This window comes from Ailuropoda melanoleuca, chromosome 17 (genome assembly GCF_002007445.2).
Source record: "Ailuropoda melanoleuca isolate Jingjing chromosome 17, ASM200744v2, whole genome shotgun sequence".
NCBI classification, from domain to species: Eukaryota; Metazoa; Chordata; class Mammalia; order Carnivora; family Ursidae; genus Ailuropoda; species Ailuropoda melanoleuca.
In genome coordinates this window covers 11498100-11515836 of record NC_048234.1, presented here as the reverse complement: position 1 = coordinate 11515836, position 17737 = coordinate 11498100, and the positions used below count along the sequence as shown (strand labels likewise).

The window sequence follows — 17737 nt, the reverse complement described above, 5'->3', positions numbered from 1 at the left end:
TGGCAGATTTTTAAAAATTCTATTACGGAGCACATAATTCCATGCTCCCCCCAAAACAATAGTTCTGCAGGGATACTTGAGTGATAATTCTTGGAAATGGATCAGAGATTAAAATATGAGAAGTAAGAGGGGCGCCTGCGTGGCTCAGTTGGTTAAGCATCTGGCTCTTGATTTTGGCTCAGGTCGTGATCTCAGGGTCGTGGGATCGAGCCCCGCGGTGGGCTCCACGCTCAGCTGGGAGTCTGCTTGGGGTTCTCTCTCTCTCTCTGCCTCTGCCCCTCTCCCCATGCCCCCCTCTCAAATAAATAAATAAAATCTTTAAAATATTAGAAGAAATCAAAGACCAAAGGGTTTTCAGAGTCCTTGGCTCAGAGTCGTTCCCGAGGGCCATCCGCAGGTGTCGGACCGCATTCATCCTGTGGTTGGGTAATAACTCGGATGTGCGCCTAGACCCCATTTTGTCCATTCGTCCTGTGACGGGCATCTGGGCTGCTTCCACCCTTGGGCTGTTTTGAGCAGTGCTGCTCTGAAAACCAAGGTACAAGTTTTGTTTGAACACCTGTTTCCAGTTCTCTTGTGTGTCGGAGTGGAACGCCGGCTCTTTGCGTAGGGAAGTGGATGTTGAACGTGGAAGTCTTTGAGGGGCCCACAGACACGGGTTTCCACCGCGGGGGCACCTGGTGGTCCCTCCAGGGTGTGCAAGGTTCCAATTTCTGCCTCTGCTCTTGCAGTCCTCGTGCCGGGCCAGCAAGAACACGGTGAGAGGCTATTTCCTGGCAGGCCGGGACATGACCTGGTGGCCGGTGAGTGCTCTCCGACTCCCCCAGCCCCTGCTTCAAGGGGGGACTGCATCTGACCCCTGCCGCAGGGACTGGCTCAGGGCTCATCCGTGAGGATGACAGAGGCCCTGGGCAGGCAGTGAGGGAGCAGGTTGAGGCCGGCAGGGAGTCCCCAAGCTGGGGTGTTGGGATGGGGTGTGGGGAACTGTGCAAAGGGTGGGGGCTTTGGAGTCTGGTGGGGGGGCCTGCCGCTGATTCCTTTTCCTCTCTGTTGTCCAGATTGGAGCCTCTCTCTTCGCCAGCAGCGAGGGCTCGGGCCTCTTTATCGGACTGGCGGGCTCGGGGGCGGCCGGAGGCCTGGCCGTGGCCGGCTTCGAGTGGAATGTGAGGTGCCGGGAGGGCAGGGGTGGGTACAGCTGTGGGAGGGGGCAGCAGCGCTTAAAGGCGCTGGATAGGCCTCCGCTGGAATCTGCCCTTGGCCCAAGGGGCAGCTCCCAGCAACTCCAGGTGACCAATGTCTAGATAGGAGGTGTCCTGGGAAAGGCGGATCTTCAGAATACCAAAGCGCTGGATAGGCCAGCCGGAAGGGAGCTGTTAGCCTTGGCCTGGGGCCATCAGTGTACAGGCGCACAGAGAGGGGATGAGGCCACTTCGGGTTCTCGTGGCAAGCCAGGCCTCCAGACCGGTGGTCCCAGCTATGTTTCTAGAGCGGGCCTGGGGGGAGCTGCCCCTGCTGCCCTCACTCGGCCTCTGTCCCCCTCAGGCCACGTATGTGCTGCTGGCCCTGGCCTGGGTGTTCGTGCCCATCTACATCTCCTCGGAGGTGAGTCCCCTCCCGCGGCCTCAGGGTGGCCTCACCTGGGTCGGGGCATTTGTCCGGCTCTGTGTTGCTGATGAGCGGGAATCCCAGCGTCCCACACAAGTTGGTGAGCGAGCCCATTGCTCTCAGGGCTGGGTTACTAGTCCAGCCGACGCTCCTATCAACTCATGAAGACAGGCCCCCGAGGACCTCAGCCTGGGGGCTTTGTCTGCTGGTTCCTACTGCCCCTGCTTGCTGCACTGGGGGATGCTGCTCTGTCTACTCAACCACATGGCCCCCACACCTGGGCCGCACACCTGGGCCGCACACCCGGGTGGTACTGTCCCCGACTCTGCCCACTCCTTCAGCCCCAGCTGGGCAGTCACTACCTCCAGTGGCTCCCACTTGCTGCCAGTCACGGCCACCTTCCCCATCCAGCTGTGTCACTAGTTCATCCGGATGCGTCACGACAGCCTCCCAACTTGTCCCTCTGTCCCTAGTCACAGTCCCAGGTTCTGGGATGGTAATAAGTGGGCCTGGCTTTGTCCTGAGCAGCTCTGGGTGGGATCTCCGGGGAGTGCTTAGTCCCTGCCCCCGTGTCTCCCCCAGATCGTCACCATGCCTGAATACATTCAGAAGCGCTACGGAGGCCAGCGGATTCGCACGTACCTGTCTGTCCTGTCCCTGATGCTGTCTGTCTTCACCAAGATATCGGTGAGCTGCGCCCCGCCCCCACTCCCAGCGTCTGGCCAGCACAGCCTGGAATCATCCCTGCTCTGGGGGCCCCTCAAACAGACCTGACATCCTCTCATCTCTCTCTCTCTCTTTTTAAAAAAATATTTTAATTTATTTGACAGACAGAGAGACAGCCAGTGAGAGAGGGAACACAAGCAGGGGTAGTGGGAGAGGAAGAAGCAGGCTCATAGCACAGGAGCCTGATGCAGGGCTCGATCCCAGGACCCTGGGATCATGCCCTGAGCCGAAGGAAGACGCTTAATGATTGAGCCACTCAGGCACCCCCTCTCATCTGTCTCTTGTTTGACAGCTGAGGAAACTGAGGCCCAGAGAGGGACAATGACTTGCCCACACAGTGAGCCTGAGATAGCTGGACCAGGGCTTCCAGAATGTCAGTTTGGCTGCTGGCATCGTTAGCGGCAAAGCAGGCCTCTGACTCCTGCTTTGCCCCAGGTCTAGATATGAGGGTGTTTGAGGGTTAGCTATGAGAGGTCACTGGTGGGGCCGGGGGGTCAGCCTGGGCGCCTTTCCTGGGCCAGTGCAGAGGTGAGCCAGGACTGCCCACTAGGGGGCGCTGAGAGCCCGTGCAGTCTCTGGTTCAGAAGAGGCAGGGAGCCCATCCTTCACAAAACTGACCCCTGGCGGCACCCTCCTGGTATTGGGGTGCCCTGGGCATTCCAGGCCTCTTTCCCTTAGGGGCCTGGATGTGGTCCCCTTGGAAGGGTAAGAGCAGAAAGCACCCCTCGAATGTCCATCAAGTCTCACCTAGGGCTCATCTTGTCGGAGCCCCTGATTTCACAGATAGGGAAACTGAGGCCCAGGGGTGGGGAGTAACTTGTCCCAAGCTTCCTGGTGACTTCATGGTAATGCCAGGTCTTCTGGCTCTCACTCCTGAGTCCGTGGGCACTGTGCCCTTGACACCTGAGGCCATCCAGTCTTCTTCAGCCCCAGCTTCTGGAAAGACTCTGGAGGGGGGAGCAGGGCCCAATTCCTACGTCGGCCTGCTTCTGGCTGGGTGCACCCAGACAAGACCCGGAGCCTCGGTTTCCTTGTTCATAAGGAGGGCTGGCTGTGCTTCTCACGGCTTCCTTGAGGGGGGTGAGGCTGGCATGTGCAGTAGCGGGAAGCGCTCAGTGAGGCCGGGCTTTCTTCTTGGTGTGAGGTCGCCTCCTTTGCAGCTCAGCTCTGGGACAGAAAAACCCATGCGTGCCATCAATTTTACGGCGGGTGGAGAGGCCTGCGGGCAGAGCCAGGAGACACAGCCACGGCTCCGCAGCCCTTATGCAGGCCTGGGGTCCACCCGACCCTTCACGGGGCCCCAACTAGGGGCCTGGCCCAGCGTTTTACAGTCCCCTCCCCACCTAGGGCATGGGAAGGGAGTTTGGTGGTCCCTCGGCTCCCAGGAGCTTCGGCTGGGCCTCCACCTGTGCCGTGCACCCCCAGGGCGACCCCTGGGGCGTCCCAGAGCATGTCCTTGTTCCTGTGAGCAGGTTTCCGGGGGACAATTAGCAAGCGAGCATTACATGCCTTCTTTACTAGACGTTCTCAGAGTCTCTTCCTTGGGGCTTCCCTCTAGAGACCGGAGGGCCCTGGCTCAGCACCGCCCTCGAGGTCTGGACCCAAATTTTCCCCTCATGCCCTCTCCCTCTCCCACACTTCCTGAGCCCCCCGGCCCCTGCTCCATCCCAGCCACCTCCCTGGAAGCCAGGGTCACAGAAATCAGACAGACCTGGCCCGGGCCCTCCAGGCACTCAGTACAGCGGGAGGCAGATACATACACGGGGAATCACACACAGCCCCCCGAAGTGGTGGCCGCTACGTTGGCCTCTCATGGAGAAAGGGACACTGGTGGGGGAGGGGCACAGATGCCAAGGAGAGAGGTGGGCAGGCGGTGGAGGATGTGTCTGGGAGACAGTCGGGTCAGGAGGCCTGGATTCCAAGTGTCTCTAAGTCAGATGCTTCTGGGACCAGAGAGGAGACCATGTGAAGGGCTGGGGGTGAGGCATAGGGAGCGGTGGGGACTGGGGCAAATCAGAGATGGGCATGCTCCAGCCTTCACGCAGAGCAGATGGGATGCCGCATTCTGCTCTTGGGCTGCTGGTTTCCCACCCCCAGCCTTGAGAGCTGCCGTGGGAGACGAGGCTGGTGGGTTCTGATCGTAAGGGGCCAAAGGACCCAAACGACCCTGGGGGCTCGAAGCAGGGGACCGACAGTCAGCTCTGTGTTCGTGCCTCTGGCACCTGCCAGTGGATGGACTGGAGGGGAGAGAAGCAAGAGCAGGGAGTGCCCGGTGGGGCCAACCTGTGTGTGCAGGGGAGGCTCTCTAGCTCCCCGCTCGGTTTCATGCTGTTATAGGTCCACAGTGAAGTCCCATCTCACTCAGGGCAAGCATCAAGTGGGTGGCGTGGGTGGGACTCCAGAAGGGCCGAGTGTTAAGGGGAGACAGCTCATCCTGCAACCCCAGTTTACAGATGAGACAATCGAGACCTAGAGAGTGACCTTGACTTTCTCAGGGTCGTGGTGAATCAGGAGGAGAGCACAGTTAGAACCCAGGCCTCTGCCTCCCAGCCCGGGGCCCCAGCCTCCACTATGCTGCCCTGAAGCTGCTCGCTGTGGTGGGGGTGACTGGACTAACCCTCCTGTAAAATGGAAAGCAGCCCACTGATGTCAAGGCAACGGCCGCGGGGCCGCAGGACGAAGCCGAGAGGGGGCCGGGAGGAACACTAATTGCCCGGCTTGGTCTGGGCGGGACTGGGGCCGCCCTGGCTGATGGCGTTGGGCCGAAACTGTCTGAAGTGTGTGAGCCCAGCTGGCCCCCAGAGGCCCTGACCTCACTGGGCCGAGCACCAGGAATGCCCCAGCCATGTGCACATTCAGTACCCATCCCAGCGGCAGTCTGTCCGGACAGAGACCACGGGGCTCACTTGCTTCCATCCCTCAGGAGGGGACATGGGTGTGCAGGGAGATCATTTGATGGCAGGGTGCAGAGACCACCACCCTGACCCTCAGATGGAGTCAGGGGCCACTGAGCCCCATCACCACGTGGCTCTGGGCTAGTCACTTAACCTCTGGAAAATAGAGAAACGTGGCATAATACTCTAGGCCACTTGGAGTGTAGGCCAACTGTGGCCTACAAGATCCTCCAAGATGTGGCCACTACCACCTCACCAACCTCTCCTGTCCCTCTCCTCCCGTCACACATATCATTCCAGCCACACTGGCCTCCTAGCGCATCCATGTACACACCAGCTGTGATCCTGCCCCAGGGCCTTTGCACTTGCCGTGTCCTCTGCCTTCTTCCCCTGGATATCCACATGGCTCACATCTTCATCTCTGTCAAGTCTTTCAAGTTTCACCTTCTCAGTGAGGCCTGGCCCTACCAGCTTTCCCTCTTTTTCATACTCGAACTATCGTCTGGTGTGCTGAGTACTTTCCTTAGAATGTCTATTGTCTGTCTCCCCGTTTCTTCTCTCTGTTCATTGATGTATCCCCAGCGTGTCTATGCGCCTGGCATACCTCATGGGACTGAATGAAAAAATACACCAGGGGCCAGCTAATTCTTTCTGCAAAGGTCCAGAATGGCAGTATTTTTGCCTTTGCAGTACACGTATCTGTTACCTGACTTTGCTGCCGGAGTGAGAAACATAATACCAGTGCATGTGACTGGATCTGGTCTGTGGGCTCAGCTGTGCCAACCCCTGGTATACATATGTCAACATAGCTATCCGAGCACCTACTGTGTGCCAGGCCCTGGGCGAGCCCTGGGTGATAAACACATTCCGTCATACTTGCAGGGAGCTTAATGTTCCAGACAGGTAAGTACGCAGGCCAATATAATCATAATAGTAAAGTGTGGTGAAAGAAGCAAAGGCGGGGCTGCGTTCTAGAATGACGAGAGCAGGAGCAGAGGTCAGGCTCCCTTCGGAGAGAGTGCTCTGTGTTGAGGATGCCAGGTTTGCAGCAGCAGAAGGAAGGGGTGAGGCTGGAGCGCAGGGAGACCCAGAGCTCAGGGAGGGTGAGTGAGGAAGGGGATGGGAGGGGGCTGCCTGCCGGGCAGCACAGGGCCTCTGGGCCTGGCCAGCTGGATTTTATTCTATGTGCTGTGGAAATGCAGAGAACTTGATTTTCCTCTGGACAAGCTGAGTGCGGGAGGGGCTTCAAAGGGATGGGGCAGAGGGCGGGGCCGGGGGAGTATTTTGGAGACAGCACTGGCCAGTGGGTCGGGTGCAGGGAGTGTGGCAAAGGTGAGAAGTTTCTGGAGCCCTGAAGGGACAGCCATGGCCTTGATGGAGATGGGCAAGGTTTGAGGGCAGTAAGTCCTGCCCTCCCTTCCCCCACCTCCCTGGGGGCAGGGCTCTGCAGATGGACAGAGGAGGCTGGGCCCACAACCATGCCGTCTCTCCACATCCACTTCCCCATGTTCCAGTAAGGGCCACCAAGGCTCAACAGGTGAGGTGACCCACTCCAAGCCACGTGGCCAGGACACAGCCGAACAGGGACAGAGACCCAGGTCTGTGCGGCTCTGGGTTTAGGGCTCTTAGCCTGCACCAGGCCGCAGCTCTCCCGGGCCCCCAGAAGATGGGGCTCGGGCTGCAGGGGAGGTCAGACTGGGCTGGGTGCCTTCAGAAGTTCCTCGCTGGGACTGGCCGGGAGCCTGCAGGCAAGCTCATAATCGCTGTAGTGGCCAGGCTTTACTGGATGCTCTCCAGGGTCCCGGAGGGAAGACAGCAGCCCAAGTCCCACCTCCACTCCTGTGCCCGTGCCGCTCCTGACACGGGTCCAAGTCCTCATCCACTCCTTGGGGCCTACTGCCATGGAAGCAAGTCCCTGAGGGGGAGAGACTGGGGGAGCCACATCTGGGAAGACAGTTCTGGAAGATGGGGTGTGCAGACGGGGCAGCTCCAGGGCACAGGGACCTGGCCAGCCAAGGCCTGGAGGCTGTGGGGTGCGGGGTGTTCAGTGGTGGCCAGGCTGGTGTGACCAGAGTCCCCTGAAGGCCAGCCGCGCAGATCAGGGCTCCCCTCTGAGGGCAGCCTGGGTCCGGGGAGGGGTCCTGAGTGGTGGCTGGAGGATGAGCAGGCAGGGGGAGGGGCTGCTTCTTTCTAGAGACTTCCTGTTCCTCTTCTCCTGGCAACTCTAATCTCTGATACCTGTCGGGGCCTGGCCTCAGGGACGTCCCTCCCCGCCCCAGGCCTCAGTTTTTCCTCTGGTCTGATGGGGCAGGGGGCTTGAAGAGTCCTTCCTGCTCTGACGTTCACAACCCTAGGCTTCTCCCCTTGGGCTGGAGGCAGACACACTCTCCCCAACACACACGCATACACGCACGCGGACACACTCTCACGCACGCGGACACACTCTCACACACACTCACACCCCCAAAGCCAGCAGCCAGAGTGAGGGGCTGCTGTTCTCCTGAAAGCACGTTGTCAGGATCAACACTGGCTGATCTCTCTCAGGGTAAATGGGGAGCCTGGAGGGGGAGGTACGGGGAACACAGGCTTTGGAGTAAGGCCCAGGTTCTGCGGGCTGTGTGTCCTTAGGGCTCGGGGTCTGGGGGAGTCAGAGCGTTCACAGGCTGACAGAGCAGAGCTGGTCGGGTCTATGGTGGGGTGGGCACTGCAGCAGTTCGAAGGGGCCTGTGCCCCCTGGGCCTTGTGCTGAGTGGTCCCCCACACAAGCAGGCTCAGCTGACCCACCCACTGCCTTGCCTGGCCTTGGCAGGAGCCCGTTGGCCCCAAAGGCTGTATTTCAGGTCATCTCCCCTGTACCAAGCAGGCCCAGAATGGCAGACCGGGAAATTCAGCAGGGCGGAGCCCCTTGTCCGGCCCCTAGGTCCCACAGGTCAGAGTCTTGCCCTCCTTCCCTGAGCTCCCACAGCACAGGTGGGGGTGGGGGTGGAGTTAGGGTTGTAGGGCTTACCCCAGGACAAGGACTCCAGCCCCACATGCCGCCCCAGGGTCTGGGATTGCAGCGACCAGATCCAGTCCAGCCCCTGGGACCAGCCTCGGCCTGAGACAGGGTCCCGGCTTTGGTTCCAACCCCACTGGAGGACCTGCCCCAGCCTGCCCCCCAGAACACATCTGGTCCCTTTTTCAGACCCCCCAGTCTAATGGGGAGCCAAGAATAGGGGGCACATGCAGACGGATACTGGCCTGGAGACCCATTCCCTGAGGCCCGTTAGTCTTCTTACGCCTCCCTCAGGAAGCCCTCCCGGACTCCTCCTTTCACACCCCCTGGCCGGGGCCAGACGCAATGACCACACTGCTCCTCGGTGGACACGGGCCACTTAGGACTTTATTAACATTAGCAACACCCCCTGCGCACCGCTTGTGCACACCCCTGCGACAGCGCCGGTGGGGGTGCAGGGGGCGTGAGTGGTGCCCCGGCTCCTGCGGTCCCCTCGAGCCTCCGCACGCGTCCTCTCCCGTTCCGCAGATCGACCTGTACGCGGGCGCACTCTTCGTGCACATTTGCCTCGGCTGGAACTTTTACCTCTCCACGATCCTCATGCTTGCCATCACGGCCCTGTACACCATCGCAGGTTCGGCGCCCCGGCTGGGGTCGGGCACGGGGCCCCGCGCATGCGGGAGGCCGGGGGGGGCACAAACGGGAGATGTGGAGCTGGCTCCGCTGGCCCAGGTGATGGGCCGTGAGAGGGCAGGGGACACGTACTGTGCGGCCGCCGTCCCTCCTCCCTCGAGCTCCCCCGTTTCTCCCCACAGGGGGCCTGGCTGCTGTGATCTACACGGACGCCCTGCAAACGCTCATCATGGTGGTGGGGGCCGTCATCCTGACCGTCAAAGGTGAGGGGCTGTGGGCTGGGGGCCGGGCGGGGCGGGGCTGTCACCACAGCGAGTGCTCGGGACAGCTGCCGGCACTGGGTGGGGGGGTGGGCTCACAAGGTCAAGCCTGGGGTGAGCCAGGCTGCCGACTCCCTGCCCATCTCTGCCGCCCAGCTGAGTGTGTCGCCCGCCCCGGGCCGGCTCGGGGCCGATGGTGAGGGAGGGCGGAGGGCAGGGGCGCGCACCATCAGGGGACTGAAAACCACCTGGGCCTCTGTTCCAATTGTTCACAATCACATGGGTAATCCCAAGCAGGGCTACGGCCCGCTGGCCACGGCAGGGGAGGAGCGAAGAGGGTTTAGACAGGTGGGTGATCCCGCTCTGGGAACCCGGACGAAGCTTGGAGGGCTGCCCCATTAGGGGCTATCAGAGCCGGGAGGATCCCACAGCGGGTAGACAGAGGCCCTTCAAGCCTCATCCAGACTCAGACTGGAGGAGCCTGTGGCCCGGCGATTTCTGACCTCGGTGTAGCGTTTGCACATCGGCTCGGAGTGCTTGGCCCGGCCCGGGCTCCGGGCAGCAGCGAGGCTGGGGCCAGAGTCCGGGCAGCAGGCTTCCTGCTTGGGAAAGGGTGGGGTGAGGGGTGTGGAGCAGGCAGATGGGACAGAGTTTCCTGTGTTAGGACTTCTGGGTCCTGCCTCCTTTCAGACCAGGGGCCCACGTCTCTGGAACCCACTGCAGGACATGGAGCCGGGCAGCCAGGCCCGGGCTGGAAGGCAGGGGAGCGATCGCAGATACAGTAGAAGCCACAGACGGGCCGGGGCTTGGCCACACGGGGCCCTGACCCTGAGGTAGACGGGAACAGTGAGGGAGTGACAGCGGTCTGGTGTTGAGGGAAATGACTTCTGGCCCGAGCCCCAGCCGGCCGGCCATGTGGCCTTGGTCACTCCCCTGCCCCCTCCGGGACTTGTTCTGTTCTCAGCGCTACATGATTGCCGGGCATTCTCAGCTCTGCTGAAATCATATCCTTCAGAAGCCCCAGGTCAGGACTTTAACACTTTAGACTCCTCGGGGAGGTCCTCGAATGCCAAGAAAAAATACTTTTGCTCCCTTGAGTCAACAGTCTGAAGCTTGGCAGAGAACGCCCCTCGCCCGAGGCCAACAGGCATCCAGGGGCCAAGAGGACACAGTGGTGTCCAAGTGCAAAATGCTCATTTAATAGTCTTATTTTAAATACAAATAAAACAGTCATTTGAATTCCCCGGGTTTTTTTTTTTTTTTTTTTTCCTAAACCCTCTACCCTCCATACCTTTCCAGACACTGGGAAAGGTGAATGGGAAAAAGTCAAGTTTGATGCCTTGGGAAGTGGGGGCCTGGAGTCAGGGCCACCAGCCACCAACCCGTTCCTGTCCTGCCCCGACCCCTCCAGCTTTTGACCAGATCGGCGGGTACGAGCAGCTGGCGGCGGCCTATGCCCAGGCCATCCCATCCCGGACCATCGCCAACACGACCTGCCACGTGCCGCGGGCAGACGCGATGCACATGTTCCGAGACCCCTACACAGGGGACCTCCCGTGGACCGGGATGACCTTTGGTCTGACCATCATGGCCACCTGGTACTGGTGCACTGACCAGGTGGGTGTCAATATCGCCATCGCCCCACCTTCCTGCCTTCCGGGGTGAGCTCTGGAGGGTCCGGGCGGCCCACCTGCCAGTCCCTGGCACAGCCCCACGGACACCTGCTTGGTGAGTCTGGGCTGGGGCGGAGGCCACGGACTGCCCGGCTCCAGGCCCAGGGACGGGGTGTTAGGGGTCCTTGCGATCCCGGGGGGCCTGAGCCCTCCGTTTAGAATCAGAGGAGGCCCACTGGCCACCGCCCGTCCTGGCCTTCAGGTGCTTCGACTGGGACAGTTTGGAGTACGGGATGCCAAAAGGACTTGGGTGCTCCTCGGGGACCCTGCCATCGGCCTGGGGGCTGGCATTTCGGGCTGGCCTTGGGGTCCCGGGATCGGCCAGGGCACGGGGCACGGGGCCCCCCTTGACCTGCCAGGGGTATGGGCCTGCCATGGCCGGGCCCCCTTTCCTGGTAGAGCTCTGGGCGCTATCAGCAGCGGGGCGGTACCGTAGGGGTCCTGAGGTCCTCATCGGTCGCAGGAAGCCATCCTTCTCCCTGGTCCCCGAGGCTGGGACCCTGTAGTGGGGGATGGGCTGGCCCTAGGAGAGAAAGAGCAGAGACAGTGAGGAGACCCCAAGGGCTGGGGACAGGCCACAGCTGGCACACCTGGGTTTGCCTCCTGGCCTTGCCACTGACCCGCTGGTGGTCCCAGACAAGTCTGTGTCACTACTTTGTGCCTCAGTTTCCCCATGTCCTATGGGAATAATCCCACCTTTTGTGGTTACGCTAAGGCAAGTTCCTCCTGTGCCCGCCCCAGCCTCCTCCCTCTGTACAGGGGGCTGGATGGGTTTGCTGGAGGGAGCGCCTCGATGCGGGCTGGGACTTCTGGGGAGCACAGGGGCTGGGTCTTCTTCTGGAGTCCAACTCTTGCTCTCCCTGCGCTGTGAACACACCAGAGGGCCGTGAGCAGTGCCAGGCAGTCCCCTGGTGGCGGAAGTTCTTTGTGAAGCAAGAGACGAAGGTCTTTTGCCTCTGGACCTGGACCCCCGAGGGTCCCACCATGGGACAGAGGCAGCGGGGCCCAAGAGCCACCCCAGCCGGACATTACGGGATGTGTAAGGAGAGCCCTCCCTGCAAGAGAGGCCTGGCCAAGCCCATTCCCAGGCCACAACCCCGAGGCCCGGAAGGTAGACCTGGGATCTACACCCAGAACAGAGCAACCTCCCCCACGGCCATGGCTCTCCGTCTCCCAGGTGGTAGGAGCTCAGTCAGTGTGCACGCTAAAGGACCATCTCTGGACTGTGTCAGTGGGAGGTAATCCAGGATAGGAGGCTTGGGCCTCAGTTTCCCCAGCTGTAACATGATTCCCGTCTCAGATGTGGGCCTCTGGGGCACACGCTGAGCTGACAGCAGGTGTCTTCCCGGCATCTTGGGAGAGCGGGGGGCCACTCATGCCCCTTCACCCCACGACACCTGTCATTTCCTCCCCCCTCAGCATGGGCCTGGCATGACACTGGCATTTCTGGGCAGGACAGTCAGGAGATTTTCCCATGAAGGCCAAGTGAGTCAGCACCCTGCCTGGCCTCAAGCTCAGGGCTGGATGTGCCCTACTGCCTGGATAAGGTCACACCAGGAGGCCGAGGCAGTAGGCTGCTGACCCCGGGGTCGTCCTGAGTACCACAGACAGTAGGGCCTTACGGCCTGGCCGCAGCCTTACTTCCCTGTCGTCCTCCCCCTCGGGCTGGCTCTGCCAAGGGACGGCCAGGCCTTGGCCCGGAACCCTTGCAACGTAGGCACCTTCGCACTGGACCCCACGTGCCTGGTCCTACTCTGCCGTGACCCTCAGTAGCAAGTGGGGGGCTTTGCAGGACGCTACCCTGCCACCGGGACAGGGCAGCCCTCCAAGACACCTGGTCTGGGACCCCAGGGCTTTTCATTAGCTTTAGACTTTTCACTACCTCCTGGCTTGTCTGCAACACATAGCTGACGCTCTCAAACTCAGGAACAAGCAAACCCAGGCCCAGGAGGCAGAAGGCCCCATGGGCAGCGAGCTTGGCCGCGCCCCTCCCTGACTTCGGTGGCCCTGTCTGAGCACCATTTTTTCACAACCAGGCCGGCTCAGGACCTTCCCAGAGAGCAGTGTCAGGGTCCCTATGCACCCAGGCCGTGGCTGACCCTGAAGTCTGAACTCAGGGAACTCGTGCAGCCAGGCTCGGGCTCGGCCACCTACACGGTGGCTCACTCAGTCCTGGTGGCAACCTGCAGGTCAGTGGTTAAGACCCATGTTGCAGATGAGCTCCCAGGGGCTCGGGGAGCTTCAGGGGCCAAGCATGGGCAGTGAGTGCCGGCTTCGGGCCGAGCGTGTGCTGAGACGTACCTGACCCCGCAGGGAAGGCCCTGGCCTTGCTGCCCGACGCTCACTCTGCTGGGGTGGGGAGCCCCCGCTTCTCTGGCTGCAGAATGGGGTGATGGCAGCTTCCCCCACTTCCCCCTGGGGCTGGCCACCATGAGCACAGAACGAAATGATGAGATCTGATGTGCGGGTTTTAGGGAAATGCTTTCTCTCTCCCACGAGGAGTGCAGCCCCGGGCTCGGGCAACCACAGGACATCGGAGGGAAAGGGTCTGTAAAGACCTGCGTCTAACCCTCTCCTCATCCAGACAGGGAAACTGAGGCCCAAAGTGAGGCAAAGACTTGTCCCAAGTCAGAGGCAGCTGTTGGAGAAGCAGGATTGAAGTAAGCCTATCCCACACACTCGGGGTCACCACTCCAGCACCCTATAATGACCGTTCTGGCAAGAGCCGTGTCTTAGCGGGAAATGCGGGGAGCTCTGCATGCAGCTCGCGTGTTTGGAAAATACGTTAAAATCACAGATTCTTCTAAACTATAGGTGGTGACGTCAACTACAAAACTCACCCAACGCGAATTACGTAAAAGCTGCAGACTGTCCAACCCTGTGAACGTACTAAAAACCACTGAACTGTACCGTTTATGTGGCTGAACTATATTGGTGAATTCTGTCTCTGTGAAGCTGTTTAAAATTACACTTAAAAAAAAAAAAATCCTGTCAGAGCTGGGAGGGATCTCAGATGCCATCGGTTCCAAGGACCCGTCCCTCCTCCCATTCTGCAGATGTGGAAACTGAGGCCGTTAGGATGTGCCTAGGGCTCCATGAGGAGCAGGTGCCGAGGCAGCGTCCAGCATCCCTCCACAGCTTGGCCACAAGCTTCCCCAAAGCCCAGGGTTCGAAGCTCCAGGCCCTGGCCAGTGGTGTCAAACTGTCGGAGTCAGCGTCTGCTCCTGGCATGTGCCAAAGTGTGCAGCCACGCTCGAGAGGGCATGGGAGATGGGGGGGCTCCCCCAGATACCGTCCCGCCCAGGGTGTCCTCCGGCCCTGACGACTGTCAGTATGGCAGGCTGGGTAGGATTCACGCCTTCCCTGCTCCACAGACAGGCGAGGAGACCAAGTGTGAGTCCCCAGCACCGGCCGAGCTTGCTTCCGGTGGGAATGCCGTCGGGGGTCAGGCTCCGTTGTCTCAGGCAGCTGTAGGGCTAGGGGGATGGCATCCTGCCTCCTGCCGCTCCCTGAGGCACAGCAAGGAGAACGCCCCACAGGCGCCCGAGCGGGGCTGGGACTCACCCCCTCCTCGCGCCCCCAGGTCATCGTGCAGCGGTCGCTGTCCGCCCGGGACCTGAACCACGCCAAGGCGGGCTCCATCCTGGCCAGCTACCTCAAGATGCTGCCCATGGGCCTCATCATTATGCCAGGCATGATCAGCCGTGCGCTGTTCCCAGGTACGACAGGCTCGGGGGCTGGGCCGCGGCTGTGGGGGCCCGGGCTTCTGCAGTCTGGACCTGCAGCGCTCACCGGGAGGAGAGGCAAAGCGCGAGCTGTCTCCTGGCCCAGGGGAGAGGGGAGGCGAGTGGTTCCCGCGGCCGTCATCGAAGGGACTGACGTGGAGGTGGCTTGACGTGAGGTCCAGACAGTGACCAGTTACCGCTGGGTGACCTTGGGGGGTGGCGCGCGTAAAGGACATCTCTGTGCTGTCAGCAAACAAGGGAGTGGTCACGGCAGGGCAGAGTCAACTCCCAGTAACGCCAGCGTCTGAAATCTCTGGGTATTTTAAGTGTTTCCTTTCGGCTCCCAGGAGCTGGCTTCGGCTGCCTTTATGGGGCACGGGGGCTGTGGGTCCCCAGCATCGGTAAGGACCAGCCACGTGTGCGGCCCTGGGTTATTGCTACCTACCCTCTCATCAGTTTCCCCATCTGTAGCATGCAAAGCCGTCATCTGGGGATCCGGTACGCCAGCAGACGACCACTCTGGCTGCTCAGGCCTGGGGGAGGGACCCCTCCCCGGCAGGGACCCCGACTCACCTGTGTCTCCTTGTCCGTGGAATGCGGAGCCTGCCTCCTCCTCGGAGTACCCGCCTCTTCTCTCTCCCGACCTGGGGCCCACGGCGAGCCCCCCAGGGGTCCACCAAAGGTCCCGTGGGTCACGTGGGGGGCACTCAGCTGTCGGCGGGGGGGCTGGGCTGGCCCGTTGGCCACGTGCTCTGAGTGGCGCCTCTGGAGAGGGGCTGCGCGCCCCCTCACCTCAAAATACTCGTCTGACACAGAAGAGGAGGCCACCGAGGGCCGCCGGGGGCCGGGGCCATGGCCAGAGCTGCCTGAGAGGCTGTCCTGGTCACTGAGGGTCACATAGTCGTCATCATCTTCTTCCTCCTCCCCATCTAGCCCATTGGGGATCACTGCTGCCTGGCCGTCAGGGTCATTCTGGGTCACGGACAGCTGCCGCTGGAGTGGGGTGTGGCCTGGGCCCGGTGTCCTGGGAGGTGGGCCGTCCGTCCCATTCTGGGGCATCTCCCCTTCCGGGGTCTCCAGGGCCCAGTCAACACCACCGCTGTCCTGGGCGAGCAGCTCTGCCACAGGGACTGTCCGGGGCTTGGGCACGGGTGGCTGTGGCCGGGGGTCCCCCTGGGGAAGGCCGTTCTCCGTTGGGCCGCCGTCCTGGGGGGCACTGGGCCCGGGGGTGGGAGCGCCGTCATGACTTTGCTTCCACAGTTGGGTGCCAGCCTGGGAGGTGTCTCGGATCTTGATCCGGTTCATCTGGTTGGGCTGGGGGTTCCAGATGTTGGGGTCGATGATATTGATGTAGCCCAGGATGTCACTGCCGGGCTCCGGGTCCGGCTCCACCCACGTGGGCAGGTATTCGAACATGTTGGCCCGCTCCAGGTTGAGCAGCCCAGGGTGGACAGGCGGGGGTGCCTCCGGGATGTCTCCGGGCCGCTCCGCCAGAGTGGCGCCCCTCAGCCCGGGGGGCTTCTTCGCCTCCTGCTTCTCCGAGGACGTCTTGGCGATTTCGTCGGCACTCTTGGCCTTGACCAGGGCATACTTGGGGTTGACAAGCTTCTTGGCGACGGTGCCTGAGGGCACCAGCGGCACCACGGAGGGCAGCACGATGGGCTCGGGCTCGGGCTCCTTCTCCATGGGGATGCCCTTGAGGCTGACGCCGTGGGACATGAGGTACAGCTCCTGGAACTGCCGGTCGAACATCTCCACCACCTGGCCCGACAGCACGGAGATCACGTTCCGGTCCGTCCTGGCGGCCGACCACGTGAAGCTGCGACACAGGGAGACAGGGCGGCCGGTCAGGCACAGGGGGGCCTGCCTCCTCCCTCCAGCCCCAGGTCCCCAGTCTAGGGAGTCCTCCCCAGCCACCGCAGTGGGCGTCTGAGCAAGCCCCCCGAGCACCCACAGGCCGGCGCTCATCAGACTGGCTACGGGGGCCTGCATGGAATCAAGAAGTGAGCACAAGTCTCGGGGTCAGACCTAAGTCTGGGACAAGTCACTTGCACTGGGGCCACTGCCACCTGTATAAAATAGCAGTGCGGCGCTCCTGTGGGGTGTTAGAGCGCCCCGTAAGGCCGCTCACAGGACGCACAGTGCAGCCCAGGCGTCATCCGGCACCCAGGGAACAGGTGCTATCCCCGGTGGCCTGGCTGCGTGCACGGGCGTGGCTGGGGGCAGCCTCCCCCCTGCATGGTGGGGTTTGCAGAGCTGGGCCACGGCCATCCTCGTCCTGGCCCATCCTTGAAGGCGGGCGGCTCTCCGAGTGACCGCCCTGTGTGCTTGGCCCACACCCACCTCCAGGCCGGTGACACCTCTAGGCTGGCACCACAGTCTTGGGGACAGAAGCCCTCCCCTGCCCGCTTCTGGAGACAGGCGGGCGGCATGCGGGCGTGCCCCAGCCCCGCTCACACCTCAGCAGTTTTGGGACCCATGAACCGGAATAACCAGGGTGTCATAAGACAGGATTAAGGACAGAAACCAGCTGGGAACAGGAGCCACCTCTGTCCCCAGCCCCCGGAAAGCTGCAGAGTCACCTGTAGGAACCACAGATGGCCCGGTCTCCATCCACGAACATGAACTTCTGGGCCAGGGCACCCTTGAACTTGGTGGCCGACCGCGTGAAGAACTCTGTTCCCCCGCTGCTCCGTACCCTGAGATTCTGTGTTGGGGGACAGGAGGCAGAATTACATGACCACAGCACTGACCACACTGGCGGAGGGGAGGGGAGACAATCTCTGCCCGGGGCTCAAGGTGGGCTTCCGGGAGGAGGGGGGAGCTGGAGAAAGGGGGTGGTGTCTGTGAGGACCACAGGGTCCGGGCCAAGGTGGAAAGTGGTGGGAAGACTTTCGAAAGGAAGGTGGGGCTAGTGACAGGGCGTGGCACGGGATGGTCTGGGCGTGGCCTGAAGGGTGTCCACAGAGCTGACGTGGGCAGGACAAGACCTGCGCGGCCAGGCCAGCATGGGACAAGCTGCTGCAGGTGGTGGGAGGCTGCTGCGGGATTCTGCACTGGAGAGGTGTGAAGACACGTTCTGGAAAAGTCCCACGGGGGCTGTGCAGCTGGGGAGGAGGGAGGCCTGCCTTCAGAGATCGGGGTATTGCTTTTGGGTAAGCCTGTGGCCTTCCCAGGGCGAGTGAGCGGCCGGGCCCCTCTCCCAGTCTTCCCCACTCAGCTGTCT

General features: G+C 61.7%; 2 protein-coding genes across 3 annotated transcripts in view; one reads left to right on the top strand and one right to left on the bottom strand.

The window, feature by feature from the left end:
* Positions 1-636: 636 nt before the first annotated feature.
* Positions 637-15412, top strand: SLC5A10 (solute carrier family 5 member 10). The gene is made up of 9 exons (XM_034647289.1): positions 637-803; positions 1059-1163; positions 1543-1602; positions 2188-2292; positions 8749-8854; positions 9036-9116; positions 10525-10730; positions 14370-14505; positions 15327-15412. Exons 1-9 carry the CDS (start codon positions 789-791, stop codon positions 15410-15412), a joined length of 900 nt encoding a protein of 299 aa, XP_034503180.1. The 5' UTR covers positions 637-788.
* Positions 8730-17737, bottom strand: part of FAM83G (family with sequence similarity 83 member G) — a 30978-nt gene continuing 21970 nt past the window's right edge. The window contains exons 3-5 of one of the 2 annotated variants that reach the window (XM_002923116.3): positions 17094-17218; positions 15085-16330; positions 8730-11309 (exon numbers count right to left, since the gene is read on the bottom strand). In XM_002923116.3, the coding sequence (XP_002923162.1) occupies positions 10902-11309; positions 15085-16330; positions 17094-17218 (1779 nt within the window). In that variant the 3' untranslated portion in view covers positions 8730-10901. Of the gene's footprint in view, positions 11310-14642; positions 14755-15084; positions 16331-17093; positions 17219-17737 lie in introns of those variants that run through there. The other variant, XM_034647441.1, reaches the window with a different exon arrangement.

Bases quoted from the DNA above. Each gene is read 5' to 3' on its own strand.
- SLC5A10 (XM_034647289.1), top strand. The intron at 1,603-2,187 runs GTGAGTCCCCTC...TGTCTCCCCCAG, and splicing joins CCATCTACATCTCCTCGGAG to ATCGTCACCATGCCTGAATA. The intron at 14,506-15,326 runs GTACGACAGGCT...CGTCTGACACAG, and splicing joins CAGCCGTGCGCTGTTCCCAG to AAGAGGAGGCCACCGAGGGC.